We start from the raw sequence: 27,879 nt of genomic DNA on the forward strand, positions 1-27,879 counted from the left end.
CTGGATCCAGGCTCCTAATGCACCACATTCCCTGTAATTAAGTGTATAAGCTCCTGAAGGGTGTTTGTGCAATAGAGGGAGTGAATCAGATGATTTTTCTTTGGGGCACTGAGCACCTGGAGCCTGTGGCCATCAGTTAATTACACTGGCTGTGAGCCACCCTGTCCTAGACAGAAGGGCTGGGTTTGTCTCCTTGGATCACAGGCAGCATTTGTTCCACGTCCAGACTAATGCGTGCCGGCTGGTTTGGGATCGGAACAGGTGGTGGACAAGGGGGAAGGCAGGGATGTATTTTCTGCTGTATCTGACCAACCTGGGCTATTCTCCCTTCCTGAAAGGGCTGAGGTGAGGACACTGCAGTTGGCCTGTTCAAGGCTCTGCTGGCAGCTGCGTTCCTATGGCAAGCACAGCCCTGTGTCCCCTTTGTCCCTTCTTGCCCCAGGACCCAGCTGGCTGCTGGCTGTATCCAGTGGCAATGGGGCACTGTCAGTCCCTCTGAGAAGCAGTGGGACTGCTCCACTTTGGGCTTAAAAAGCACCCAAACCAAAACAACGACAGCAAAATCATCACCCAAAGAAAAGCCTCCATTCTGAGGCAAAATGATGGCATTTGAACAGTTTTGTTCTGGGGTTTTTTGTTTGGGGGGGGGGGGTGTTTTTTTGTTTTTGTTTGTTTGTTGTTTTTTTTTTTCTCCTGTTGGTAGCTCTTAACAGTGTCCTGTAAGCACCATGGCCAAGCAGAGGGGCTGAACAGGTGACTTCCCTGCCTGGCTGCCTCTGCACAAGGCAGTGATTCAGCAGGAGGTTCCTCATGTCCTCCTGTCCCCATATCCCCCTGTTCTATACCATAATTCCCCATGTTCCCTTCTCCCCCTGACCCCATATCCTCCTGCCTCCCTGTCTCACTCTCCCCAGACCCCCTGTCCCCATTACCCCATACCTTCTTGTCCCTCTCTCCCTGCCCCGTATCTTCCTGTCCTTGCCCCCATAACCCCCTGTCCTCATATCCCTCTATCCCCACATCCCACTGTCCTTGTTACCCTCTTCCCATCTCCCACTGTCTCCATCTTCCCATATGTCCATATCCTGCTGTCCCCATCCCCATCTCCCTTTATCCACTCGTCCCTCTCTCCCCCTCTCCTCCTTCCCCACATCTTCCTGTCTGCACCCCCATTTCCTCCGTACCCCTTTCCCCACATCCTCCTGTCCTCATGTCCCTCTATCCCGCATATCCTCGATCCTGCTGTCCCTATATCCCGCCGTCCCTATATTCCCGCTGTCCCCCTATTCCCCGTTCCGGCGGATCCGTCCCTCAGGCGCGGGCCCGGCGCGGCCGCAGCGCCTCCTGGCGGCCCGGCGCGCACAGCGCAGCCCGGTGCCGGTCCCTCAGCCGGTGCCGGTCCCTCACGGGGGGCGCGATGGGGCCCCGGTGCAAGAGCAGGAAAACACCGGGGATCAGCACATCCCCCGCTCCTGCGGGACGGAGGTGCCCAGCCACGAGCCGGAGGAGCTGGTAGAAGGATGTAACCCCCAAGCCGAAACACCACCATGCGTCCCTAGCCAAGGTCAGCAGGATGATGAGTAGCAGATGATGAGGCCAGAGGGAATGTCTCATGTGATAAGAAAGGAAGGTTAAAAACAGCTCGTAACCACTAGTCATCAAAAAAAGTGTTTGGATAGTACTTCTTGAAAACATTTCCCTGTGGATGTGCAATCCTAGAGCTGCATATTCGTTCAGAATCCCTGCTGTGAAGCCTCTGTATCTGGAGAACACCATCTTCCCCTCTTTGGGCAGAGAGCCAAACTCACCTCTGACAACTGGCAGGAGCTAAGCAGGTCAGGCTAAAAAACAGAGGAATAAGTGCATACAAGACTGAATAACCAGAGCATTGGGCAACAAAGTGCCTTTTGGTGTCTGCTTGGATCACGAATTATCATTCTGACTACAGATATGTCCACTGGGCCAAGCACTGCATTGCTATTCACAAGCACAGGGAAACCTTGCACAGAAAAAATGGTCAAGGCCTGAAACACTGTGTTTGAAGGATTTTAGATCCAGCTATGCCACATATTTTGCTTAAGTGGTCATTGCCTGTTGTCTTGACTGGGATGATTTGTTAGGCCAGACCTGGACTAATACTTTGTCCTCAGTGACCAATTCATTCTGGAAATATAAAGGAAAAATAAGGAAGCAGGGAAAAAAACTGAGGCAAAACAAAGTCTATTTAACCACATGTATCTTTGAAGCTTCAAGCTAGAGGCATTCTTCCTGTGCCTGTTTCCTTTGCTATATAGCCAATCTCCCTTACTGGCTTTCTCAGCTACAAAATTCCTCTCTTGGGACAGATCAGAGGAAAGACAATTGCTGTCTGCTGCCCTCCCCCAGGGTCCTGGGGAAGCCTCATTCACCTTCCCTGACTGCAGGTGTGTGACACAGTCTGTGACAGCTTACCAAATGATACAATCCCCAGCATCCTGCTCCAGGAGGTTTGTCTGCACCTCATCTTGGAGCTCATCTCTTTGGGCTCAGCTCTGTCTGGGCATTTTCAGTTAAGCCCAGTGTGTGATGGGTACACACAAAAACTGGTATTTAGATATAAGACTAAAAACCAAGCACCGAGGGGAGGAATTCTGCTGTTGGTTACCCAGCTACGTGGCCAACATTCCCATGCAGTGAACACAGAGAAAATAGCAGCACAAGCCAGCTGCTTAAGAACTTATAGGATGAAGGATTACAGCTGCTTTAACAGACAGAAAGGAGCTAATGTATTTCCTGTGACTACACGTCCTGCCTGAGCCCATATCCCTCCGTTAATTCCCGCAGGGAAGCAGCCTTTCCTTTGCCGCCTTGCGGTGGCCGCATGCCAGCGGGGACGGGCAGCGACTGGGCTCCTTCAGCAGGGGTCACGGCGGCGGCTTTTCGTGGTCAGAGCCCACGGGAGAGGCACAGAAACGCGTGTTTGAGCCCGGGGACACCGGAGGGGACACGACCCGCCCAGGGCAGGCGGCAGGATTGATTCCTCCGCTCTTCCATGAAATACGGCGTGTTGCCCCTCTATTCCAGGGAGTACGGCTGGCGGCCCGCCCCGCCGTGACGGCAGCGGCGCGCGTGGGCTGCGCCGCTCCTCGGGACTCCGCGGCGGGGCGGGCGGCGCCGCTGCGCGCAGCCGTGCGGGCCATGGCCGCCGAGATCCACTCGCGGCCGCAGAGCCGCCGGCCCGTGCTGCTCAGCAAGGTCGAGGGCCACCAGGACGCCGTGAGCGCCGCGCTCCTCATCCCCAAGGAGGACGGCGTCATCACGGCCGGCGAGGACAGGTGACCCGGGGCCCGCTCCCCGCCGGGCAGGGCCGGGCCGCGGGGCTGGGCTGGGAGCCGGGGCAGCGGCGGCTGCTCACGGGAATGCGGGTGCGCGCTGTGCCTTTGCCGGGAGGCACAGGGACTCCGTGCCTGCCGCCGTGAGGAGACCCGCGGAGCCGCGCTCCCGGGGAGGAAGATGCCCTCAGCTGTGAGGGAGGATCGGCTCGGCCCGGTGCGGGACGCGGGCTGACACTTTCCCAGCGGCGGGGAGAGGCTGCCGTGCTCCGTGCGCGCTGTCCTGCCCCTGTGCGTGAGTGGGTCCTGCTGAGCTCACGAGCAGAACCAGCAGTCAGGGAGTGTGTTTGCCTCGGCCTTCCGCTCTGCTGGCTGAAGCGCTTGCAGGGTGTCGCTGCCTCCCCTGCCCGTCGAGAGAGTCGGAGCTTCCCGAGCTGCTCCTGAGGAACGAGCCCACAATAGTGGCTCGGTGTGCGGGTCCCAAAGCCGCTTCCCTCCGGCTGAAGCCGCTCAGGGAGTGAGTTGGCAGATCCGAGGGCAGAGGGGGTGATGAGCTGCTGTGCCCGGCGCTTTCTGCTTGGAAGGGAAGGTGTCTTCGCAGTCTAGCCCTGGTTCTCGGCGCTGGCTCGTCTGCCACAGAAGCTGTAATGTCGGTAAACAGTTACTCAGATGAAAGGAAAGTGGAAATGAGGAAGCAGGTAGTACAGAGGTTTGTGGTGAGGAATCTGCACTGTTTATGACAGATGGAATTTCACCTGTGCCATGTGCAAAGTGATGTTTAAATGTGAAGAGGGATGGGAGATGCTTTTTAGGAAACTGTGGCTCCATTTGAAGCAACGGTGAACTTTTAAAAGTACAAAAGTGCATTCTTTGAGATGTAGCTTGGTGCGGGGATAATTTTACTGTTATACCATAAAACTTTTAAAACTAAATTTGCATTAATATTTGCATGAATTTTTGTTTGAAAAGCTTGACCTTGTGAGATATAGGAGGGTATGAGTGCTGAAAATCATCAGAGCAGCAGTGTTATCTGAACTGGGTTTTCTGGCATTTATTTTGAGGTCAAAAAGTGCAAACAGATCACGTGTCTAGTTGGTCTGTGTCATCCCTTCCTCTGGAGATGGCTTTGTGCAGTACACGTTGGATAACAGCTTTTGGATGGGAATGGGCAGCTTCCTTTCATTCCTGTCACTTAGGTGTGATTGTTTGTGTTCAGTTTGCTTTGATGAGCTTCCTGAAAGAGACAAAAGGAAATGATGATTTTTAAGACTCCATATCAGGGTTCAGCATTCACATTTTCATGGTGGAGGTTTGCCAGTGGGCAGACAGTGCCAGCGTTTAAACTCAAGGTCTAATGCCAAAGGTTAAGCAGTCTGCATGCTTAGACTGCTGATAAGAGCCAAGGATGGAGCTGCATTTTATATGGGCAAGTTTTGATGTCACATACACACCCGTGCAAGCAGAGAGAGGCCACCACCCACCTCTGGTGTGTGTCATTTCCAAGTGGGTCTGTGGAATTGTGGCTGAGTTTGTGTCACCCACCTTACTGTGAGAAATTAAATCTTTAAACTTTCAGAAACCTGTATTTTCTCTAATCTGGGATACCTCCCACAGTTCATCAGAGCTTTCACCTGCAGTTCAGCATGTTGTCAAGCAGTGCTCCCCTGTTTGCTCGCTGCAGGTGGGGTGTGGGTGTTAATACTGCCTGACTGCTCATGCTGCTGGCAGCAGAGTGCAGAGTACAAGGAGCACAAGAGCTGCTGTGTGTACTGAGAGCAGGGCTGAAGTATTTTTTATTGCATCTTAATGCAGCTAAGGCTGTCAAGTATTTCATAATAACCAGTCAGAGGAATGTGTTTACAAGTTGGGTAGTGAGGAAAACATTGGTGCACAAACATTCCCTGGGAATGTTGTAGATTATTTCTCATTAGAGCTACTCATTGTAGTTCTTCCTATCTTAAATTATATTTCTTAGAATGAAATGTAATGGTTTTATTTTTTCAGAGGATACAAAATATTTCATAGTAGATCTGTGAATGCCAACCAAATTCTACTATTTTTTTTTAAGTTTTAAAGAGGAAAAAAGAATACCTGCAGGAGACAAAGAGTTAATTTTCCCAATGGGATTTTTCAGCAGGACACTTGCCATCTGGGAAGCTTTCTCAGAACTTATCTAGAGAGGATGATTAACTCTGTGTCCCTGTTGGCATCTTGTCTGACCCTGGCTGCAAGACAATGTTGGGAATTGTTGCAGTGTCCCTCAGCACACAGACAGCTCAGGCAGGAGCAGTGTTTCCCAGCTGCAGCTGGGAGTGCTGGGGGATGATCAGCTGTGTACAAGACCCTAAATGCAAAATGAAGGTTGTGTATTCACTACAGGCTCACAGGAGCTCTGCAGTCACTGGCACATTTCAGTGCTGCTGTTTGGTGACCATCACTAGCTGCTTAAAGTACAGTAACTTTTGTTGTTTTTTGCTAATGAAACTTAAGTATTGGTCAAAACATGGTTTAGTTTTAACAGAAATTTGATTAAAACTATCAGCTGTGTCTTTGAGCTTCCATTGCACTGTGATTAAACCAGATTCCTAATCCTGTTTTGGGAACAAGTTTGATAACAGTATAAATATTTTTGATTTAAGCTACCAGAAAGAGGCAGTGTTCTGTCCTTGCTAGGAAAACAGCTGCCAGTGGTTGATTTTGGTAGGGAAGCAGTTGGTGGTGGTTTGAAGAGTTAGGAAGGTGCAGTGCTGGGAGCAGGGCTGGTGTAGGTGTGCAGTAACCTGCAGCAGTGGTGGTACTGTAACAGGGTTGGATTTGGCTGTTGGTGTGCCATCATCCTCCCTGCCCTGGCTCTCAGAGGGCAGCTGGTGGAGCAGGAGCACAAACCCTGCTGGAACACAGCATTGTCTGCTCTCAAACTCCTGGCTTTTTCTCCAGCACTGTTGGGTGCTTGCTCACTCTCTAAATGAAACAATGATTGAGAACAATAAAAACTGTTAGAAATTGGTAAACACAGTCAGTGTTGCTTGAAGATGGCTTTTGAGTGTCTTTCTTTATATTACATTAAAAATCTTGTGCCAAAACCCCTTTGAGTTGTGCTTCTATAAATGTGCATGCTGCCCTAATGAAAGCAGCTTCTGATTCAGTACTGAATGACAGGGAAGTTTGGAGGTAATTTCTAATATTTTTTAAAAATGTTTTGCTTCCTCCTGCCACTCTCAGAGACACGAGTCTAGAATTTTCAAATCTCTCTCTGGGTGCTTCTTTATGAGTTTCAGCATTTTTACATCCTTGCTGAGACTGCTGTCAAACAGGGAATGCTCAAGGAGAAGTGAGTGGTAGCCAGCTCTTCTCAGGTGCTGAGCCCAGGATTCTTCATTAAATAAAGACCAAGTTTTGAGGAAAGTGCTACAGACTCTAAGGCAGTTGTCATAACAAAGACATAACAATGAGTGGTTGAAGGAGATTGTGGGAGCAGCATTCCTGGAGGGCTTCTCTAGTCCTTTAAGAACAGGTATTTCACAAATTAATTTGTCCCAACATAAGGAGGTGCATGACAAAACCAGGTCTGTAGGAGGGAGAATCAGGGAGAAGTGGCATTTTGGCAGAGGTCACTTGCTGACTACTGTGAAATGATCTCTTCAAATTTTGCTCAGTCAGAGCTTTATATAATTAGATATAAAGCTGTCTGACAGCTTATCTTTGCAAGCATGAGGCGAGCAGAGTATAAATCTTACTTAAACCAAAATAAGAAGCTTTCAGAAGTTAATTTTGCTAACTCTTGCAGCTATTTGCTTAGGCTCTCAACTCACTGAGGGGCTGTACCATTGATGATCAACACAGAAGTTACACTCCCATTAAATAATTTCTTAGAAAAAACAAATCTTTGCTTCCTTTATTCTAGTTCAGTACAGTTAACCACAATACTGAGAGAAAGCTAAGTCTGCTTTTGAAAAATCAGCAATGCATGACTTACCATGTAAATTTTAAAAATAAAAGATGATTACATGGCTTTGCCTAGAAGTGAAGAATTGAATTAGTAAGGATGGAAGCCACCATCTGAAATGTTCAGAACAGTTTGAGTATGATGGAGCTGCTTTAAAAAGCTGATAAAGGTGCTAACCTGTGCTATTAGGCTGGTATCATTAGAATAATTTGAAAACATTGTTTTTCCCATATTCTGTTACCAAAAAATAGCAACTGCTCTTCTGAAGTGGTGACTGCCATAAGGTAGGCTGTTGATTATTGTAGAGAGGAAGTGATAGCTTTTGAGAGACAGTCTTCATGCAAAACATTTAGTGACTAATAATTGCTAGACTAATGTACATATGCCCCTAAACTGGTCAAAAAGTCACTTGGTTTAAAAGCTGAGAATTATGGTTTTGGGGCAGTGTATGCTTACCTGTATTGCTTCAAGTTTTCAAAAAGTAGTTCATTAAGGGTAGGCATTGTCTGCTTTGTTTTTGAGCGGTCTTTTAAAGAAAAACCTTTAAATGGATTGCAAAATTAGAATGCTGCTGCTGTCTCTTGAGCAGTAAAACTTCTGAAAAGTTCTTGTGGTTGTGGTGCAAGACACTGGTGCCCTTCTGTGCTCTTTTTGTAAAACCTTTTACTGTTGATCCTCCACGATGTCTAACTAATCACTCCCCTAGTAGTTTTCTAGAGAATTCTAAATACCAGAACTTTCATTAGCTGACAGTAAATAGAACAGCACAGCTCAGGGAAGCCTCTTGACTGTGTTTCCAGGTACATTATTTACAGATCATTTAGGAACGAGGAAGTTGGATTTAAACAGTAACAAAAAGGCAAACAATGGTTTGGAGGTGAAATTTCAAGAGGATTTAACTTAACACTGTCTACATGTGTGCTCTTAACTTCTTAACGTAGAATCCCTTCAATGTGTCTGTTGTAGGAATGTTTTTAATTGACAATAGCTTTCCACTTCCTTGCTGATACTCTCACATCCCTCCTCCCAGGATTTGACAGCCAGCAGAGTAGTATAATGCTAAATGTTCACGAGACCACTTATCCTTTCCTTCCAGGAGATGATTCTGGAAGGTTGCAAACTGAAGCCAATTTTATAAAGGATCTTGGCATGCTGCCCAAGTCATCTTGTCAGCTTTTCAGTTAATGTTTGACTGGCTCATCAATCCTGATCATATTTAGGGCAGAGAAGCAGTGCAAACCATCAACCACTAGTGTTGCTTGTCCTTTGCATGTCTACATGAGGGATTAGAGGAAATAATACTGAGTTAGATATGCTGTCCTCTAATTATTCAGATTTGGGGATGGAGATGTCAGTAATGTGCTGGTCTTGAAGATGAGGTGCTTCTGTTATTAATATTCAGTATCTGGCTTGCTGAAGGGTGAGTTACACAGAGATGCTGTAAAAAGTTAAAAGTTTGGACTTCCATAAGAAATTATTTGCAATTTTTTTTAATATATCAGACACTTAATCTGCTATAAACAAACTGTGGTTTGCTCTGCCAGAGATAGAAAGTTTCTGCAGTTTAAATTTGACTTATATCAACCGAGCCAAGGAGGAGGTAAAGGGATGCAATTTGTAGCAATTTCTGAGGTGAGCTGAAATAGTATTTCCATTTCATACTATTGAAACTCCATGTATAAATAGTTTTGAAGAAAGCTTTTCCAAATCCAAGGGTGCCTATGCTTAGTGCCAGTGTTCTTGTTCTGTTGGAGCAGTATTTGAGTGCTGTTATTTCTGTTATGTTGTTCCTCTGTTCTATTTGAGTAGCACAAAAGCTGAGGGCAGTGGAGCTGAGCCATCAGTGATGCAGTGGCTCAGATGTAGGGGATGGTGCACTTACAGCTGCCTCTCCCTCTCTTCCCATGGCACAGGACAATCCGGGTATGGCTGAAGAGGGACAGTGGGCAGTACTGGCCCAGCATCTACCACACCATGGCCTGTAAGTACAATATGAGTGTTGTCAGTGGTGGCCACATAGTATGGGCTTTGCACCTGTGCTGTGTGTAGGAACACCTCCTTCCTATTTCCCCAAGGGCTGGATCCCCTCAATGATCTTGATTTTGGGAGCTTTGCAGCAAATCCAGCTCAGACTTTGATTTAAAACTAGCTGCATGGTGGATGAGATCTGTGGCAGTGTTCTGTCAGAACCACATCCTTCACCAGGTGAATCATTGTGGATCTGCAGCTGGAGGTGCCTGAAGTGATGGCAGATAACTTGTCTGCCAGTTAAGTGAGCTTTTCCAGCCACTAGCTGACAGCTGAGATGTAAGAATACTCTCAGCTTTCTAAGGTGTGCATTTTTTTCTTTCAAGGCTGCATTTGAGATAATTTTAGTGAGCTCAAGTTCTTAGGTGTAACCAGCTGTTGCTGTTAGCTCAGCTTTCAGCCTGTGTAAAATTCCTCTTGCTGAGTTGCACCTTGTGGCAGGACATCATGTTTGCATATGGTTCCTGTTGGTGTATCTGAGTTACAGTAGTTGTGTTCCTGTCCTCAGCTTCACACGTGGGAATTGAACTGTCATTCCAAGGGATGTTAGCTAGGCAGACTAGTTTCTATCAAACTATTTAAACAGCTTTTGTCCTGAGTGAAAGAATTGACTTTTATTAAAGTCATGTTTATCTAATACCTCTATTTAAATACTGTGATGTACTTGTTTTGTTTTTTGACAGCACCATGTTCTGCCATGGCTTATCATCATGACAGCAGACGGATTTTTGTTGGCCAGGATAATGGAGCTATCATGGTAAGTTGTTGTGACTTTTCTTCTGAATGTAGGTTAGAATTGCTCAGATTGTCCATGTGTTGCTGGCAGCTGATAGTCTGTTTTCTTTCCATTCATTTTGGAATGCAGCTACTGCTAAGTGGCTGAGCTTCTTGGCAGCTCAGCTGAGATGTATGTGGGATCTGCAAAGCAAAGGTTCTTCTGGCTAGATGTGAGCCAGGTAGCCTCAAGAAGGCCTTGAGCTATTTGTGCAGCAGTGGGCCCAAACAATTTCACTTCACCAAGGAAATGTTTTGAGGGCAGTACAGTAAGCTGGGCAGAGTGCCATGGTGGTGCTCTGACAGGGGGTGTGAACTGCAGCTGGTATGGATCTGTGTATCCTGCCATGCACACATCTCTGGATTTGCTTGCTGCACATCTTTTTATGATGTAGAAATTTCAACACTAGCTCTAAAATAAGAGGCTGGGTTCGTCTCTCTTCTTGCTGGGAATTCTTTCTTCTCTCTTTGTGTATTCTTGCTGTAGTTGCTGTCCCTGTCTTGGAGAGCATACACTTGGCAGAACAGAAACTGGGTTTTATTCTTCCCCCCCTTGGTAAAGGAGGGAAATCTTGTGACTCTCGGATGCTTTAGTGGTTTCCTTTCTCTATGAAAATAAGGTCAAATTAATAACTGCCCCATAAGGAGCCAGGGTACTGCATGAGTGTCATAAAGAGTGATTCTACAGATAACTGCTACAGATGAATAGCCTACACAGAACTGCAGAGAATTCTAGTGATAACTACTGGAAATTTCAAGTTGAGACTTCTAAAATTTCATTAAGTCTACAGAGAACTCTGTCACTTAAACCTGTCCTTTGTGGAGTCACAAACATGCAAATCTTAAGTACTACAAGATAGTTTTGTTTGCTCCTGCTGGGGAAACTGAGATCTTATCTCTTTCTATAACCTCCCTTCAGTAAACTCAGTTCTGAAAGGATGTTCCCTGTTGAAAATTCAGTTCACTTAAAACCTTAAGTTACAGTTGGTATTTCAGTGTGCTTTGCTCCAGCCTGAGAAGCTGCCTGTTTTTTTGTGGGATATACTGCTGCTATGCAAATTTCAGTCTATGAGGTTGCTGCTCCTTTTTGGGTATCAGTGTTGCTTTATGCCACTGTGGTATCTTCTAACAATTTCCCTTTGCTTTTAGGAGTTTCACATTTCTGAGGACTTCAATAAGATGAACTTTGTGAAAACCTATCCAGGTAAAGAGTTAACTATCTACACTAACATTTGTGTAAAGGGAAGGTATCTACAATAAGGAAACTGGGCACAGTCACACATGAATCAAATCCAGATTTGCTTTAACTCTGACTGTCCTTATAGTTGGCAACTTAGTTGGGGGATAACTGCCATAAGAAGAGTGTTCTGTCAGACAGCTGAGTACAAGTTGTACATGAACACTTAGGTTCACTACATCATTAGCCTGCAATGTAAAGAGCCAGAACTAGTGAGCCTGGATTTTGCTCTTCAGCTGCAGTAGTTGTACTACATGAGTGTTGGTGTAAGAGCTTTATAAAGGTGATTTTGGTATTTGCAGTTTCTCTCCTTACTTCTTGTAATCAATGTGCTTTGTTACTCCTAGCTCAAGGTAAGAGTCTGTACCTTCTCTGTCATCTTAGGAGAGCAACAGGGATGAAAAAGAGCAAATTTTTTTCCAATAGGTGGGAAACAGGGTTTGTGGGATTGTTCTGATATTTATAGAGATCCTAATTTCAGCATTTGTCTACATTTCATCCTTTAGAGAAATACAAAACTCCATTGTTGGTTAAAATTGGAATATTAAATTGAAAGACCTGAAGGAAGCTCTTAAAGGCTGCAGATTATGTAGCAAAACAAAGTGCAGTTTGTCTTGTGACTCCCTGACACTGATAGAAGCAATGTTCTTGCTTAGGAGAAAAAGACCTTGTTCTTAAAGCAACAAAACCTCCCTTTATCCTAAGGGAGATGATTTGACAATTCAGTCAAGGGAAGTGCTTGCATCTTGGGGGGCAGGGGAGGCTTCTTTCTAAAGCATGTGTAACTTCTTGCTTAGTGGCAGCATTCTCAACAAAGCTGGGTGGGATTTGGTTTATGTGGCAGGAGGCAGTTTGAATGCCATGCACTATATATCCTTTTAGGTGCTTAGAAATATGAATGTCAGCATAGCTCTCTGGGGTTAGGAAAAGATGGGTTTAGTAAAGCAATTCAAGTTTTTGGATGTGTTGCATTACTCCCCAGAAGTCCTGAGCTAACTAGAGGAGGCTGAGGGTTTGCTGTTCCTTTTCCTTGGGTATCTGGACTGAACTCAGTTTCTCTCTCTCTCTGGGGAAAGGTTTACATCACCTGAGTGATGGGTTTGGTTCACTTGAGCTATTCAGAAGGCAAATCCTAAACAGAACTATGGGAACCTTTTCATTCAGCCAAGATGCAAGTATAATATAATGGTGAAAGATCTCCCTGGGGCATTGCCTCGATATCATCTTCAACCTCTGTCTGTCTGAATTAGAATGGAAGTACACAGCACTTTGATTTTGGGGAGAAAATAGCCAGAATCTTTTTCTTGTTGCAGCTCACCAGAATCGAGTGTCTGCCATTACTTTCTGCCTGGCATCAGAGTGGCTTATCAGCACAGGTCATGACAAGTGTATCAGCTGGATGTGCACCAGGAGTGGGAGCATGCTGGGGAGACATTACTTCACCTCTTGGGCTTCATGTCTGCAGTATCCTTTAAAAATGATTGCTACCCTGGAAATGGAAGAGTACTTTGTTCCTTTACCTCAGTTTGTTCCCAACTTTCCGTGTATAAAAACTAGAGTGACATCTTTTTGCAAGTCTGCTAACTCTTATTCTCATTAGAAGTTTCATACCTTTATTTCTGTTAGTGGTTATTAGATAGCAGAAGAGATCTTGAGCTGCAGAAACCCCAGTCTGTACTAGTTCCTAATTTTGAGGTGTCTGTCATTAGCATCTTGTGGCAGTGACAGTACCTACAGCCTGGCCCATAGACTTCCTGGGCCAGTCACTTTGTTCAACAGATGCCAGTGTGTCTTTGAGTCCTTCTAGGGCATAAAACATCATGAAACCCCTTTGGACTGCTTTAATTTTTCTGTCTTTGTTCACGTTAATATTTTCTATCTTTAAGCTACCAAAACTTTATTCACCAGTAGTAATTTGTCTGTGTACAATTTGCTTCCTGTAAACTATATTTAACTGCAGCATTTGCAGCTTAGACACCCTGTCTATTCAGCTGTAAGTACTTCAGGGCATTCTTTACCCTATGTAAAAGACTTACAAACCCAGTAGCTTGAAAGGTAGTTCACATATCAAAGTTTTTGAAAGCAAACTAAACTAAATTAAAACTGCTTTTTTAGCACTTGTTAATGGTGGTAGTTTAGATGTGGCCAGACAGTAATTGAAGGCAATTGGTTGCTGTAGGAGGTTTGATGGCAATAATGTTTTAGAAGTAGCAAGATTGAAAAACTGAAACACATCAACATCCTCTATTGCAAACGTGAAGCCCTCTCTAGAGTGGCTGTATACCTGTAAGAAGCTGGAGGAAAACTCAGTTGCCAGCTGCATGTCTGTGCTTCTGAGGTCTCCCATCTGTGCAGACCCTGCCTTACTGGCTGAAAAACTGCCAGGTGTGTACTGTTGTACTGCTGCTCTTTTTTAGAGTCCAGGGGAGTTGTGTCCCACAAAACATGCCATGTGCAGCTCACCTCAGCTAAATGCAGCACAGAACTGGTTAAAGCTGGTGTGTGTGTTGGAGACCAGCTCACAGCAGTCTGGGGAGCAGTCTGAGCCTCACTGAATTCAGTGGCTTCTATAGCTAATGCTATTGCAAACAATGGCACGGTTTATTGTTAAAATGGAGAAAAGAATATGACCTTTTATATCAATATAAAAATAAATTTCCACTGAAGAACTTGACATTTGAAAATCCATTTTAATTTATCTGCCTTTGGATTTGTGTTAGGAAGAACCAGCTTGCTGGTGTGTGTACCAGGTGCTTGGCCTCCCCATCAGGAGGTTCCTTAGAACATAGTTAGTTAGTGATCCTGTGTGTAAGCTTCTGAAAAACACAGCAGAGTGCCTATTCTTTACTGGATTAGTGGGGATAAGGCAAGCCTGAACTTCAAGATGAAGAAAGGATCACATGTTCAGGGAGTTAGAGGATTTGTTGAAAGCAAATTGTTTATCTCATGATCCTGAAGGCTTAAGGGACTTTGGAATGTCATCAGATGGCAGAGCCTCTGCATTTTCACTTAGAGTGGTGGGCTTTTGGTAAACTGTCTTCTTAAAGTTAGCCTCTCTTGGATACCAGAGGCTGCTTTTCTAGCTGCTGCTTGTGTTTTTGTGTGGTTCAAGGAGGACACCTAAATTTATATGCAGCTCTTGGGTTATGTGGTGTCAGCTACATGGGTCTTTCCTAGCTCTTATTTATATTCTGAATAACAGAAGTCTTCTAAAAGCAGAAAATTATCTAGTTCCATTGACTTGCCACACTTTGGTTTCTGGAGTTCATAGTTGCATTGTGGCAAAAACCGAGTATCAGAGCTGTTGTGAGGAGTAATGCTTTTTCCCAAGGTGCCACCTTGTTAATGGATCAGTGTGGCTTTTATCTCATTGCTAACTGACAGAATCCTTGCTGAAATTAGGTCAGTTTTCAATACCACACTCAAGGACCTGCACTGGTAAACTGGGAAGTCCAGAGAACAGGACAAGAAATGGGACAGCCTCACCTTGGCAGTAGCCAGAACGTTGGGAGTGTGCTTCCACTGTAAGGCAAACTCGTTGTGGAGGGTCAGCATCCTTGTATCTTGGTCTTCCTCTCCTGGGGATATCAACTACAACCATGCTAGAAAACAAAAGATTTATTGGAAAAGGTAGTAGGTAAGAGTGAATGCAGCCCAGTGTCCAGTGAGATGCTCCTAATGGTTGCAGAGAGCTCTGCACTGCAACAAGTAGCCTGATGAGTTTTGGCATCTTGTAAACAGCCATGAATGTGTTCTGTAAATAGCTGCTAGAAATGGCCTGAAGCTACTTGGCTTGTCTTAAACTAGGGCATGGATTATCTCATGGCTTTCTCCAGTAGCTTTCTAAAACTCTTCTCTTTTTTTCTATACAGTTTTACTTGCACATATCCCTATATGTTCAGGGACTTAAGAGTGTGATGAGAAGGAAGGAATTAAAAAGGTTTATTACAGTCTCCAACCTCTTTAAAAGTAATTATGTAAATATTTATCTGGCATATTAAAATGTTCTTTTCCAATTTTTTTGACTCTATAGCCGATTGTTTCAGTCATGTAAAATACCCTTTGAACAAATGAAGCTTCTCCTTGACTGGTGTTCAGATATGATCATGAAACTCAGCATGCATTTGTTGGTGATTATTCTGGACAGATCACTCTTCTGAAACTGGAGCAAAATACCTGTTCAGTTATCACAACCCTTAAAGGGCATGAAGGTAAAGTAACTCTTTGTCTTAAAGCCACTTGTCCCAGATACAGTACCTCTTTGTAAGTTGGGGTGAGATGTTCAATTGCATGTCTGCCTCTTAAGGGTGATACTGGCTGAAAAACCAGTCCAGGGTAGTGGTTATGATAAGCTGTTAAAAGCTGTACTTGACTTCCTGTTAAAGAGCAAACATTCTTGCTGAAGGCAAATCTTAGCCTTATAAATACTTACAGGTATTTTTATTATAGCTGAAAAACGAAAGTAAAAATATGCATTGAGTTAAACACAAGTTGTCCACTAGATGGCCACCTTTAAAAGCTTTAGTCTCAGCATTGGAGAAACTGCCGAGTCTAAGGCAAATGTCTCATCCTCTACAGTACAGCTGAAGTCCTTACATCAAATGAAGAATCAGGTGATCACTAACATGATACAAAACCACTGTCTGCTCCAATGAGTAAGGCAAGAATGCAAATTACAGAATAATGTGTAACTTAATAATATGCTGAGAAAAATAAACAAGAGAATGCCTTTTCCGATGTGATATTTGCAACTTTCAAATCAGCTGACAGTTTGCATGTGGGTAGGGATGAACTACTGGGTCATGAGTCTCTGACCCACTGGAAAAGGCTGCCTTGTTTAACAGCTGGAAATAGAGAGTAGGCTTTGTTAAAGCTGGGTGGACTCCTGATCTACAGATGACTGTAAAATGATACAGCTGGTTTTGAATGCAGGAGGCAAGTTGAGATTTTCTAGTGATAAATGTCTCTTCTGCTTTCAAGGAGAATTTCAGATTGTTTTGGTTTAGAACAAAATAATTCTCTTGGCCCTAGAGACTCCATTGCCTCTCTATACTTTTGCACTGGTCTGTGTTCAAATGCAACTTCTTGGTAGATGTTACAGTTAGTCTGAAAGCAGTATGTCTGTGTGGCACTTCCTTGTTGTGTTCTGTCTCTTGAGTTCTGATGGGCTTCCAAGCACCAACTTCAGCAGTGTGGCCACACAGCAGCCACCTTTGGCTCATATATTTCCAAATGGGGACTGTGATCCTTAAAACAAGAATTGAGCCACCATAAAAAATTACTTCAGGGGCAGAAACAGATTTTTCTTCAACTGGTATTGTACTATTTATTTCAACTTCTTTATTTTTTTTAAGCAAATCAGATTATATGTCACTTTTTTCTCACCATATTTGTGTAATATTCTCGAGATCTAGTAACTCTGAACTTAAATGGCATCTAATTCTCCTTTGAGTGCAGTTGTGTTTGACAGACTTTAAAAGTCTGATTTAAAAGTCTTGTTTGCTTTCTAGCTCTTGCAAAGTGTGACTTCATAAGCAAGCAGTTGCTTTGCAGTTTAAATGGTTTCAGAGTTTGTTCTCAGCTTCCAGAATTCACCATGCATAACAGCCTGCTCTGTGCAATGCTGAGATAATACTCAAAGTTAATGCCTTTTTGGTGCACATGCTATTTCCAAATGGGTCGGTCTGAAAACAGCATAGCCCCAAAGGAGGAAAAAAAAAATCTTGTGCTTCAGAGTATTGGGAAGAACTGATTTGGGCTCTAATTTCCATTCATCATCTTGGTTTTGGACTAACAAGGCTTTTGATGACAACTGAGCAATAGAAGGATTCTTTAAAGGGAAGGATTTCTGCAAGGAAATAAAATGTCCCAGCTTCACAACTGTAGGTGGCATGAGTAACAAAATTACTCCTTTAGTGTACTGGCTACGTTACCATGGGTATGGGTTAGCATAAGGCTGCTACTGTCAGATGACTCATTTCTTTCTATCCCTAATTCACAGTTGCACTGGGCCTTCTGAAATCTAGTTTTGTAATTTAGTGAGTAGTGGCAGATTTGCTAACAGCAGTGAAGTTCTCACTTTGTTTCTTAGTCCAGCTGTTTTAGGGTGTTGTGGTTATGTGAGGTAGTAGCTTTAGCTGAGAGCACTGTGAGCTGTGCTGCAGCCACTGGCCAAGCACCTCACTGTGTTGTAGATCCTGGTTTCTGCTTGGCAGGTGCTGCTGCTTCTATCTTCCAAAGCTCATGTAGCAGCCTGGCAACTCTTAAAATCACCTTCCTAAATTCAAGGGGCACAACTCAGACTTTCTGGCTTATGCTGTATCTGTCTTCTTAGGGACATCTGTTCTGTTGTCCAGTACTCCTTGCCCCTCTCTCAGGGCTGCACTTTGCTGTTGGATGTTTCCTTTGCCTTAAGGCTTTCAGTATGTTACTGGTGTAAGGCAGTACCTCAAGTTTCACTTAATTGCTCCAGGAGGGCATCACTGTGTTGGGGAGCCAGTCCCTTACATCTAACTGCAGAATGTTCTCTCCTAGGGAGCATTACTTCCCTGTGGTGGGATCCTGTCCAAAGGCTGCTCTTCTCAGGTGCCTCTGACCACAGCATTATCATGTGGGATATTGGTGGAAGGAAGGGGAGAACGCTGCTGCTCCAGGGACACCAGTATGTAATGGACTCTTATTTTTCATCCTGTAATGAACACACAGTCCCAGGAAGACTAAATAGCATGGCAAGACATTTGAATCATTGTGAAAAATGGAGAAAATTACTCTTTGCAGAACCCTGAGTACTTTGAAGGGAAAGAAGGATAATCAGTACTAGGAAGGCCTTACTGATAAAACTTTTTTCTTTTTCATGTTTAATATGTTCATTTTACCATGGTTTAGAAGTAACACAGAAATAATTTATAGAAAAAGGTGGGCAGAAATCCTAAATCATCTGATTTGGCCTTTATGTAAAAATTGCATGTGTCTGTATTGTAAATACTGCCCTGAGTTACCTTTGAGAGGAGGGCTAGAACCTTTTATGTATAAGCATGTTCATGTGTGCATATAAAATAAGCTTCAATATGTTCATGTTCTCTGTCTTTCTGTCAATGATAACTGATAGGTGATAACTGATTGGCTAAATGACAGGGGTAGTCTCTTAACTTCAGAAAGTGTCATGTTTCCCCTCCTCTGAAGGCGGAAACTCAACTCTTGATTTTTAGACACCCAACACTTGCTGCCATTTTTAAATGTAGGGCTCTTATTCAGTCTGACAAGCAGTTCACCACAGAAGATATATTCTACTTAGAAATGCACTGGTAGTAGAGATTTTGTTTATATTTAAAGATATTTGTATAGTGTGTTCTCCTCTTGTCTAATTCCATAGATGCCTCCATCCAGCTTTGATCAAGACTGATAGCTTTAGCTCTGTAACTCTTGTTAAATCTTGAAGGTTTAGTCTTATGGCTAAAGAATTAAACATAGAGCCTTGGTTACAAAAAAGTAACTGAAGTAACTGGAGGGCTTCATACTGCTGTTACTGCTGCCTCATGTGTCCTGGTGAAGACTTGTAACAGCTAGGTTCTCTTCTGAGAAGCAGAATGACTTTTTAATTCAATTTAGATGTTGCAAAGCAGTTTGATACTACTCTCATTCTTTGGTTAAATTCTCAGGGCAGACTTTTGTTTTGATATGACTTTCTTTAGAATTGTCTTATTGGTGAATGCATACTTTGCTTTGCACCTACAGCCTGACTTACTGTGATTTGTTAGCAAAAGTGGAACCTGCTGCTTAGTAGCACCTTGAAACAAATATTTCTCTTTCAGTTGTTTCTGTTTTGACAAGTGGCTCTCCTTGCCAGCACAGAAGAGTATTTGCACATGCACTCTGAGTCAGTTGACCCTCAGTTCACCATCAGGGCTTACTGCCAGCAAATGTTAACATGGAACTGTACCTCTGTAAGAACACCCTCAACATCCTGATGCTAGGGTAGTGCTCAGGTGACAGCATCTGTTCACTCATCCTCAGAGCTCTACTTAGTGGACTCAGCAAACTGAAAATCAGTTTTGGCCTTCCTCAGTAGCTTTATTTACAAGTAGGAATCAGGGTTTGCTGAGAAACCAAGCTTTGTTTAAATGCTTGTGGGTAACTGGTGTGTGCTTTGTTGGCAGTGACAAGGTGCAGGCTATCTGCTACATCCAGCTGACACGGCAGCTGGTGTCCTGTTCAGCTGATGGGGGAATTGCTGTTTGGAACATGGATATCAGCAGGGAAGAGGTAACTTCATGTCATAGGTCAAAGATTTTTTCTTTCCTCTTTTCAGAGACTGCTGTGACTTTCCTTAGTCAGTTCTGCAGGCTGCTTTCCTCATGTTGTCTGACACTTTAAAGCTGAGTGTTATTATTGGAACCTGTTCTGTTCTAATGGCTGTCCATGCTGCATTGTAGTAAATGGAAAAGAGCAGGAGATGTTTTGGACTGCCTAGAGTTTTATCTCAGAGAGACAACAGATTCACTGGAATGGCTGTGCTCTTTGCTTCTGGAACAGTCTAAAGCAATCAAACTCTTGCAGTAAAGAAACCAAAGGACTGTGCTTCAGTAGTCTTGAAATAAGTTCTCAATTTGTGTCAAAGCAGGTAAAGAAGTGAGAGGCAGATTTTGAGATGCAGTTCAGAAGGCAGAGGTTCAGTCCCCAGACAACTTTTTTTTTTAAAGATCTCACTACACAGCAATTGACCCAGCCAAACACTTTCTTTCTGCATCAGTTCATATCCATGGTGGTGCAAGTGAGAATGCTCTTGTTTTCTTACTGTTAGCCATGTAAGTGAATTGAAAAGAAAAAAATGCTTTGTTGTTCCAGCTTTCCTCCTGCCAAGTTTCAGGGAGACTTCCTCATGAGATGTATAAAGTTGTATAGAATATACATTATCAAATTCAAGTCCATGTACTAAAAATATTGTGCCTCTCTTTCTGTCTCTTACAGGGATGTTCAGTTAAAGTATCTGAGAGAGCTGAAATGTGTAAAAGCTCTATTTTCATTTGGCCTAGTCCATTTATGGCAGGAAAAGTGTGTGGGTGGGAGAAGGGATGCTTAACGAAGATGGGGGCAGGATGGAAAATGCAGATGAATTACTATTTATTTCAAACTGCAATCCCATGAAAGTAGAAAAGATAGTTACTCACAGAATTTACTTCTGGACACCCCCTTTCTTAAAGGGGATTACTGCCTCATAGCTTCTGCAGTTTGGACTACACTGGTCCCTAAAAGCCATCCAGACAACCAGAGCAGCAGTCTTTGAATGCCTGCAGCAGGTTTAGTAACGTAGGTGTTTGAATGAGTTTTCTTATTAAGGCAGTAATATAAATATTCCTGGAAGCTTAAAAAGTGTAGGAGGTGTGTAGATAACCAGTAACTGTTGGTTATCTACAGTTAGAAGATAACAAATTCTTGGGTTTGAAGTTTTTGTGTTAAACTTTCTTTGTACTATGCTCTAGGCAATTTATTGTTGTAATGTCCACAACTGTACCAGGGCATCTTTCCAAGTAAGACTTTCCTTTGGGCTCTTAAACTTCTTGAGTGTTGTGTGGAGGAAAACAATTCTGATTGCTTACATTTCCTGCTCTTTCCTAGGCTCCTCAATGGCTAGAAAGTGATTCCTGTCAGAAGTGTGAGCAACCTTTCTTCTGGAATATAAAGCAAATGTGGGACACAAAGACAATAGGGTTGAGACAGGTGAGATGGCTGGTTTCAGTGCTTAGCTGTACTTCAGCACTTGAGCAAAATGTAAACAGAACACCACTAAGCCTGGTAGATCTTTTCATCTTGGTATTTTTGCTGCTTTGAAGTGAGGTATATTGAGAAGCTACAGCTTCTAAGCACTGCTAAGATATTTCCAAATTCTGTGAAAGTGTTGCAACAAACTGCTTTCACAGGTCAAAGCAGGCTGTGCTAGGCATGCTGTGCTGGATTTCTCTGAATGTTCCCATGCTTTGGAACTATGGACAGCTAATCCTCAAATGTTGTGTAAAATGGCAAACAGTGCCCCATAACTGAGAATGTAGATGCTCATTCCAGTGAAGCACTAATGGCCCTGTTCTTACTGCACCAGAATGTTTTTAACTGGGGTCCTTGTTCAAGCCTCTTTTTCCCCTTCTCCCAGAAGGAGCTTGCCAGAGAAGAGGATAGACACAGAGTATGGAGATAAATCCATAAATGATCCAAGTGACTGCTCAGAACTCCAGAGATGTTGGTCTTTGGTTGAAAAAGCAGGGGTTTCCTGGCAGGTTGCTTTCTAACAGGTTGCAAAACAGAAGATTTGTTGTTTTGGTTGTGCAGTGGACACTTTTATGGTGGTCAAGTGACTTGGTATAGTGACTTGTTGATTTTCTTCTTCCTCCATGAAGCATCATTGCAGAAAATGTGGGCAGGCAGTGTGTGGCAAGTGCAGCACCAAACGGTCGAGCTACCCAATCATGGGATTTGAGTTCCAGGTCCGTGTCTGTGATTCCTGTTATGAGTCCATCAAGGATGAAGAGTGAGTATGAGGGAGTAATAAGCTGTAGTAACGCTGCTGGTGTGCAGAAACCCTTGGCCTTGCTCCACATCCACTCACAGTGCTACACTGAGCTGACTCTCTGCTATTAGGCCTTGGGGACTGAAAGCACTGTGATGGCAGAGATGCCCCATCTGCCTCTGCAAGTGCATTTGGATCAGATGTGGAATTACAACATTTATATCCTTTTTTAGTTCTTCTTTTCCAGGAGCCCAGATCTAGACTTGAGATATATTTGTCTCAGCATTTCAGTTTAGTTAAAAGCTATTGATTGCGCTTAACATTGCTAAGTGGGTGCCAGGCAATGCATTTCAGCTGCCAGGATGTATGTGCATTAGTTCATGTGCACTTTTTAAAACTTTGGGAATATTCTTCAGAACTCAACATTATTTTCACCATGCAAGCAACTCAGGTTAAACATCATTTGCTGTCTTCTTAAACCTGTCTTAAAAATGAAGGAACCCCTTTTCTTTTGGTATGAACAGAGTAATCAGATGTGAAAATTTTGTGAGTGTTTGGGATTTTTTGTTGTGTTATTGGATTTTTCTTTATTGGGACTTTTTGTTTGCTTGGGGTTGGGATTTTTTGAAAAGTAGGATGCTGTGCTCTAGTTGGCTTCTGTAGCCAACAGGGGAAAAATGAACTTGACTTTGTTAACCAGGAATTAGAAGTATTTATTAATTCCGTGTCTCACTTCTGCTCTAGTATTATTAACAGTCATGCTGCAGAAAATGTCACACCTGTACAACTCCACAAGCAGTGCAGTTGTATGACTTGCTAATTTAATTCTGTTCCCTTTAATGTGGCACTGCAGCTCTTGGAATGGATTTATTAGTACTTAAGCAACCTAATTTTCTTTTAAGTTTATTTTGCACTGCTATAATGATGCCATGAAGCTTCATCTGATGGCTGGTTTTCATTTCAATTGTTCTTGTGCAGCCGTACCTCCCTGGCAACCTTTCATGAAGGCAAACACAACATTTCACACATGTCCATGGACATCTCCAGAGGACTAATGGTGACTTGTGGGAGCGACCGGATTGTGAAGGTATTGCTGCTTCTCTTTCCTGCATTTCTAGGAGATATTTAATAGAGTTCATTTTTGTGTATTCTTCCTTTCTTTCTGACATCTATTGCTACAAGTTATCTATTGTGTGAAGAAGGAATTGTATTTGCTAACTTGTTCTTCTGCAGCTGAATGAGGAAATGCCTTGTAACTCCACTATATGGAGTGCAGCTGTTGTGTCTCTGAGCAAACATAGCAGGCATGGGCAGCAGGAGAATCTGCCAGAGACACAGCCCTGAGGAAATGTGCAGGTTCCTTTGCTCTGAGCTCATGGCTTGGAGCATGGCCACTGAAAGCCCTTGTTATGGGACAGTGACATGGAGCTCAGACTGATACAGAGTCTTGCTGTGTCTGGGCTCTACATTCACCATGCGTGTCAGAACTGGGACTGTGCCATCCTGTTTGGCTCTAGGCATGTTTGTGACAAACTGCATAGCACTTTTTAAAACAGACCTACACAGGAGTTCAAAACTCTTGAGCCCCAAATTTGGCTTTTGGTTTATAATGCTGCTGTAACTCTTTATGAGATTTTCCTCAAGCATAGGTTAAAAAGGAGTTGTTACCTTGTGTCCAGGGATATCTTTGTTTGCTTCTGTGCCTCTTGCAGAAGAAGCTGTGAGTCTGACACTGATGCTGTCTAATTCTCCACAATTCTCCTCCAGATCTGGGACATGACTCCAGTAGTTGGTTGCAGCCTTGCCACCGGGTTCTCTTCCCGCTGATCTCCTCCGTGGCAGGTTTATGCACCTTATGTACAGCAATATGCACCGAATGAATGGAACCCTCCTCAAGAATATTACTGCAAACACTGGTTGCTTGATTCTCCTCTTGCTGCTGTTCCAGGATGGACAGTCACCCTTGTAGAGCACAGCTTTGCTGTTGGGCTCCCCGGGATTCTCCGTGGTGCTGAAGCGCGGTTCCGCAGCCTCTCGGACTGACACAAATCTGCAATATGACACCTGGGTGGAAGGACCTGTTGTCTCTCAGTTTACATATGTAGTGTTAACAATGTGCTATCTCTGCTGATATATCTTGTACAGATACCTTGTAGCTAAAACATTACCAGAGTAAAATGAGTGTAGTAAATTCAATTTGTGCAAATAGTAAAATAACTTATTCTCTCGTCCAAAAAGCAGTTCTGTTGAAATGTTTTTGAGCAGTCACTGTCTAAATTGCCTCCAAAAGGTATCTTGGTTATTCCTATGGAAGGAGGAGATAGTTTCAAGTGGAAGGTTAACTTCTTTCAGATGAGATAGTAAGAGAACCTTTGATCACACAAGATCTTTTATTGGCTTTCTTGTAGTGTTTGTCTTCAAGTTCAATTGTTAGTGAAATCACTTTTGTGGAACAGCTGTTCTGTGTAGGTAGCTGGTGAGTCTGCAAACAATCCTGGGCTTTTTATGTAGTGTTTTAGCATAGCTGATAAACTTCTGTAGTTATGAAAACGTGCAGTCCACCTACTCTAAAGACTGGCCACAGGTATGAGCCATGTACTCTGACAACTGTAATGTTGTTAGAATGGAAACCTAAACAAATCTGCCTTGTTACAAGGAACAGTTAAGAAAAAATGGCCAGCTAAATTTTAGAGATTTTCTGTGGAAAGGCTGATGTTCTTTAATGTTAGGGAACCTGTCTTTGCTAAAGTACAGCATAAATTCAAATACTGTCTTGATGTTGCTTCAAACAGATAAATACTGAGCAATAATTACTGAGGTACAGAACAGCTGCTTTTCTCCCTGCACCTAGGAGTGTTAATCCTGAGATACCTATATTGATCATTTCCTGTTTCAAAGCTGAGAAGTATGAAGAATAGCTGTGAGGCTTTTATGACTGTGCAGTTGGCACATAAAGGAAATAACTGGTGAGAGATACTGTCAGTAAACTGGTTTGTCAGTTGAGTGAATCTCCTATATTTGAATACTGTAAAGAAGAATTTATTTTGTAACTTTGGAAGTTAAGGTGATATGGCGCAGAGTTTAAGCTTGGAGTGTTAAGATTTATCTGAAAACAAATGCAATATGTGTGAGGACAAAAAAAGGTAGGTCAGTTGGCCTGGAATAGGTGGTGTTACACAATTATCAAAGGTAATGTGCTCTTTCTGGCAGAAGAGTTGAGGGTTAGACTGTCTTTACTTACAGCAACAATCAAGTGGTGCTATGAGTGTTAGTGAATTCAAGTCCTAGGTGTGTAACTTGACACTAATAATCTGCATTGGACCATGCTGTAGGCTGAAATAGATTAAGATCATTAATACATGGTGATTCACTTGCATTTTAAGCCAAAAATCTGATAGTCTCCAAAGGGCATTAGAATCCAGAATATGATAGTTACCGTTACTTTGCTTTTCCATGGGCCTTCTCTGGAAGTTTTGTGAAGAGTTTTTATTTCCTGGCCATATTGGGCCACTGAAGAATAAACAAAACCATCTTTTGTGGGGATCCCAAAACTTGTCTTGCCTTCAGTCCAGGATTTAGCACTTGTCACACCCATTTGATTCAACTCTGCCTACATGCTGTATAGCGTAGGTTTTTTGGGAAGGCTTATTTCTAAGATGTTGAGAGAAAGAACAGTTGCAGCTTTATGTTCTGAAGGCATTCACCCTTCTAAACCAGGAAGGGAAGTGTTGTGGGGTGAATAATCTCTGGAAAGTCTCTGCATTCACTTTCAGGTCCTCTCTGGTTCTGGAAGAGAATAGAAGCCTTCTCCCTCACAGCATGTAAGGCAGAACATGAATTACAGTGCTAGAATTGTTTAATATCCCACTGTAACAGGTTAGGAGGATCTAGGGTGTGAATTAAGGTGGGAGATTGATGTAGATGTGCAATGAGTACCATATTTTTCAACCCAGACATTGTGAAACCTATACTCATGATGCTGAGGTGTGACTCCTTTGCAGCTAGCACTCCAGAACTCAACTCTTTTAGTTCTGATTACTCAATGTGCCCCTGCTTAACACGCTCCCTTCCCTGTGAATACTTCCTGTTTCTTTACATTATGTTTTTGCCACTAGATAATATATTCTCTACTGCCTAAGGAATCTATTTTCTATAATTGATATACTTAAAGATTGTGTCAATTCAGATATAATGACAGTTATGGCCACTAAATCTTTAGTCTTTTAAGTATACTCTTGGTGTTGAATGAGTAATGCTCACAAACCACTAAAGAGAGAGTAGTTTTGTTTATAAACAGCTACTTGGAAGGCACTCATTCTCTCATCAAACTGAACATACTTGGCTATGGCAGCTCAAGTGTGCAGTTACTGAGAAGCCTTGATTTGAAGCATTACAGATCTCGCTTGTGTAACCTCTTCCATTGGGGCAGGGAAGGGGAGCAAAGGGTACTAATATGTGTTAATTCTTTCCCAGTTGTATTTCTGTACCCTACATAGTTAAGAGAATCTAGATAAAACTGTCCTTTGCTCCTCCTTGTCTGTTTTTTAAATTTTGATTACATGTACAATAAAATATTTCTTGATATTCACTTAGTCTATTTGGATGATCCATCTTTTTTTTCATCCTATGAAAACATGATGTGCATTTTGTGCTGTGGCTCTTCCTTTATATGCCCCATGTACAAATTGTAGAGAGAGCTACAATTCTGGGTTCTGGGAGAGCTTGTTGGGTGTGTTGTATTGGAACTGAATGAGCTGCAGCAGGTCAAAGGCCCACAATGAACCAGTGAGCTGAGACATGAGCAACTGCTGTGTGATCCCAGTTGGGGATGTGTAACCTATGTTGTGTTCTGCTTGCCAGCTCATACAGACATCATCTCTGCTTCATCTGGCTGCCCTTCAGAGCTCTGCAAAGGCTCTTACCTGCAGAGTACCACAGGGTCCTTTCCTGAGATGCCTTGGACCTGCCTGAGGTGCCAAGGAAATGCTGATTTTGCTGGATGGGGTGAGCACAGCCTAAAATATATATACTGAGGACACAAACTGCAGCCACACAAGGTGGTTGCTCTTGTGTCATGATACTTTCTCACAGGGAAAGGATGGAGATACACTGGAAAGCATCCTTATCCCTCACAGCTGCTCACAGGCTCAAATTCAGCACTGGCTAGCTGTGTAACACTAGGAATGTCTGAATGTTGGTTGATCAGTATGTTGTGTGGCTCACTGCTTCCTTGGGGTATTTGGGAGCCAGAGAGGGAATCTGGAAGGGTTTGACAAACTTGCCAGCTTTGAATGAGGACTGAAGAGCCTGTGTGGTATATAATAATTTTGTAGAGTTGTTTGGTTTTGTTTTTAACATGGTATGTCTCATTTTGAACTGCTTAAACTTCTCACATTTCCAGTGAAAAGCGACTGGAAAAAATGAAGCTGTTGCTGATTTATAGTCAGAAAAGCCTGTTTAGATGTCTGTGGAGATAATCTTATGTTTTGAATAAGGCATATGAACTTTAGTTAAAGTTGAAGATGCTGGAAAATTGCAAATGGTGTACTTGTAGTCAAAGCACAAAAATAGATGTATTGGTTTTCTAACTGAGAATGCACAGTTGATCACCTCTCAAATTCCTGATATTGAAAACTTCATTTAAGTTTCAGATAGCTGTGCCAGGTCTTAGTACCTGTAGTGTTGACTTTACTCATTGAGGAGATTTAGAATACATCAGATGCAGGAAAAGGACAGATTTTAATGTTGATAAGATTTACTACTACAGTCAGAAGGAAAGCTCTCTAAGGTTTTTTTATCTCTGTTGACCAAGTCCTCAGTGATGAGTAACATGACTAACTGTGAAATGCCATGATCAAATGCTACAGAAAATGATGAATTTCTGCCAGCCTAACATTTAAAAACTGATTTTGTCATCAATGAACTATCTTACAGGAAGTTTCAATGTGGCCTTCATTCACAAAAGGCAAGGATCAAGATCTCTTAAGTGACTGCTATCAAGTGATCCTATAAAGCTTTTTGCCCCTTTGGAAGATGTAAGGCCATGGGCTCTAGGCAGCTGTGTAGTCTGCTCAACTTTTAATAT

The 27,879-nt window shown here is 43.2% G+C and overlaps 1 protein-coding gene across 1 annotated transcript; it reads left to right on the forward strand.

The window, feature by feature from the left end:
• The first annotated feature begins 3,150 nt into the window (after positions 1 to 3,150).
• On the forward strand, positions 3,151 to 26,386 carry WDFY1 (WD repeat and FYVE domain containing 1). Its single transcript, XM_058031561.1, has 12 exons — positions 3,151 to 3,314; positions 9,171 to 9,238; positions 9,969 to 10,042; positions 11,209 to 11,263; positions 12,610 to 12,760; positions 15,395 to 15,507; positions 17,831 to 17,957; positions 19,453 to 19,558; positions 20,912 to 21,013; positions 21,685 to 21,815; positions 22,773 to 22,881; positions 23,562 to 26,386. Exons 1-12 carry the CDS (start codon positions 3,178 to 3,180, stop codon positions 23,619 to 23,621), a joined length of 1,233 nt encoding a protein of 410 aa, XP_057887544.1. The 5' UTR covers positions 3,151 to 3,177; the 3' UTR covers positions 23,622 to 26,386.
• Positions 26,387 to 27,879: the final 1,493 nt, after the last annotated feature.

The sequence above is a fragment of the Melospiza georgiana genome, chromosome 10 (genome assembly GCF_028018845.1).
Source record: "Melospiza georgiana isolate bMelGeo1 chromosome 10, bMelGeo1.pri, whole genome shotgun sequence".
Taxonomy (NCBI): Eukaryota; Metazoa; Chordata; class Aves; order Passeriformes; family Passerellidae; genus Melospiza; species Melospiza georgiana.

Bases quoted from the DNA above. Each gene is read 5' to 3' on its own strand.
- WDFY1 (XM_058031561.1), top strand. From the start codon at position 3,178: ATGGCCGCCGAGATCCACTCGCGGCCGCAGAGCCGCCGGCCCGTGCTG. The intron at 11,264-12,609 runs GTAAAGAGTTAA...TTCTTGTTGCAG, and splicing joins CTTTGTGAAAACCTATCCAG to CTCACCAGAATCGAGTGTCT. The intron at 21,816-22,772 runs GTGAGTATGAGG...GTTCTTGTGCAG, and splicing joins GAGTCCATCAAGGATGAAGA to CCGTACCTCCCTGGCAACCT.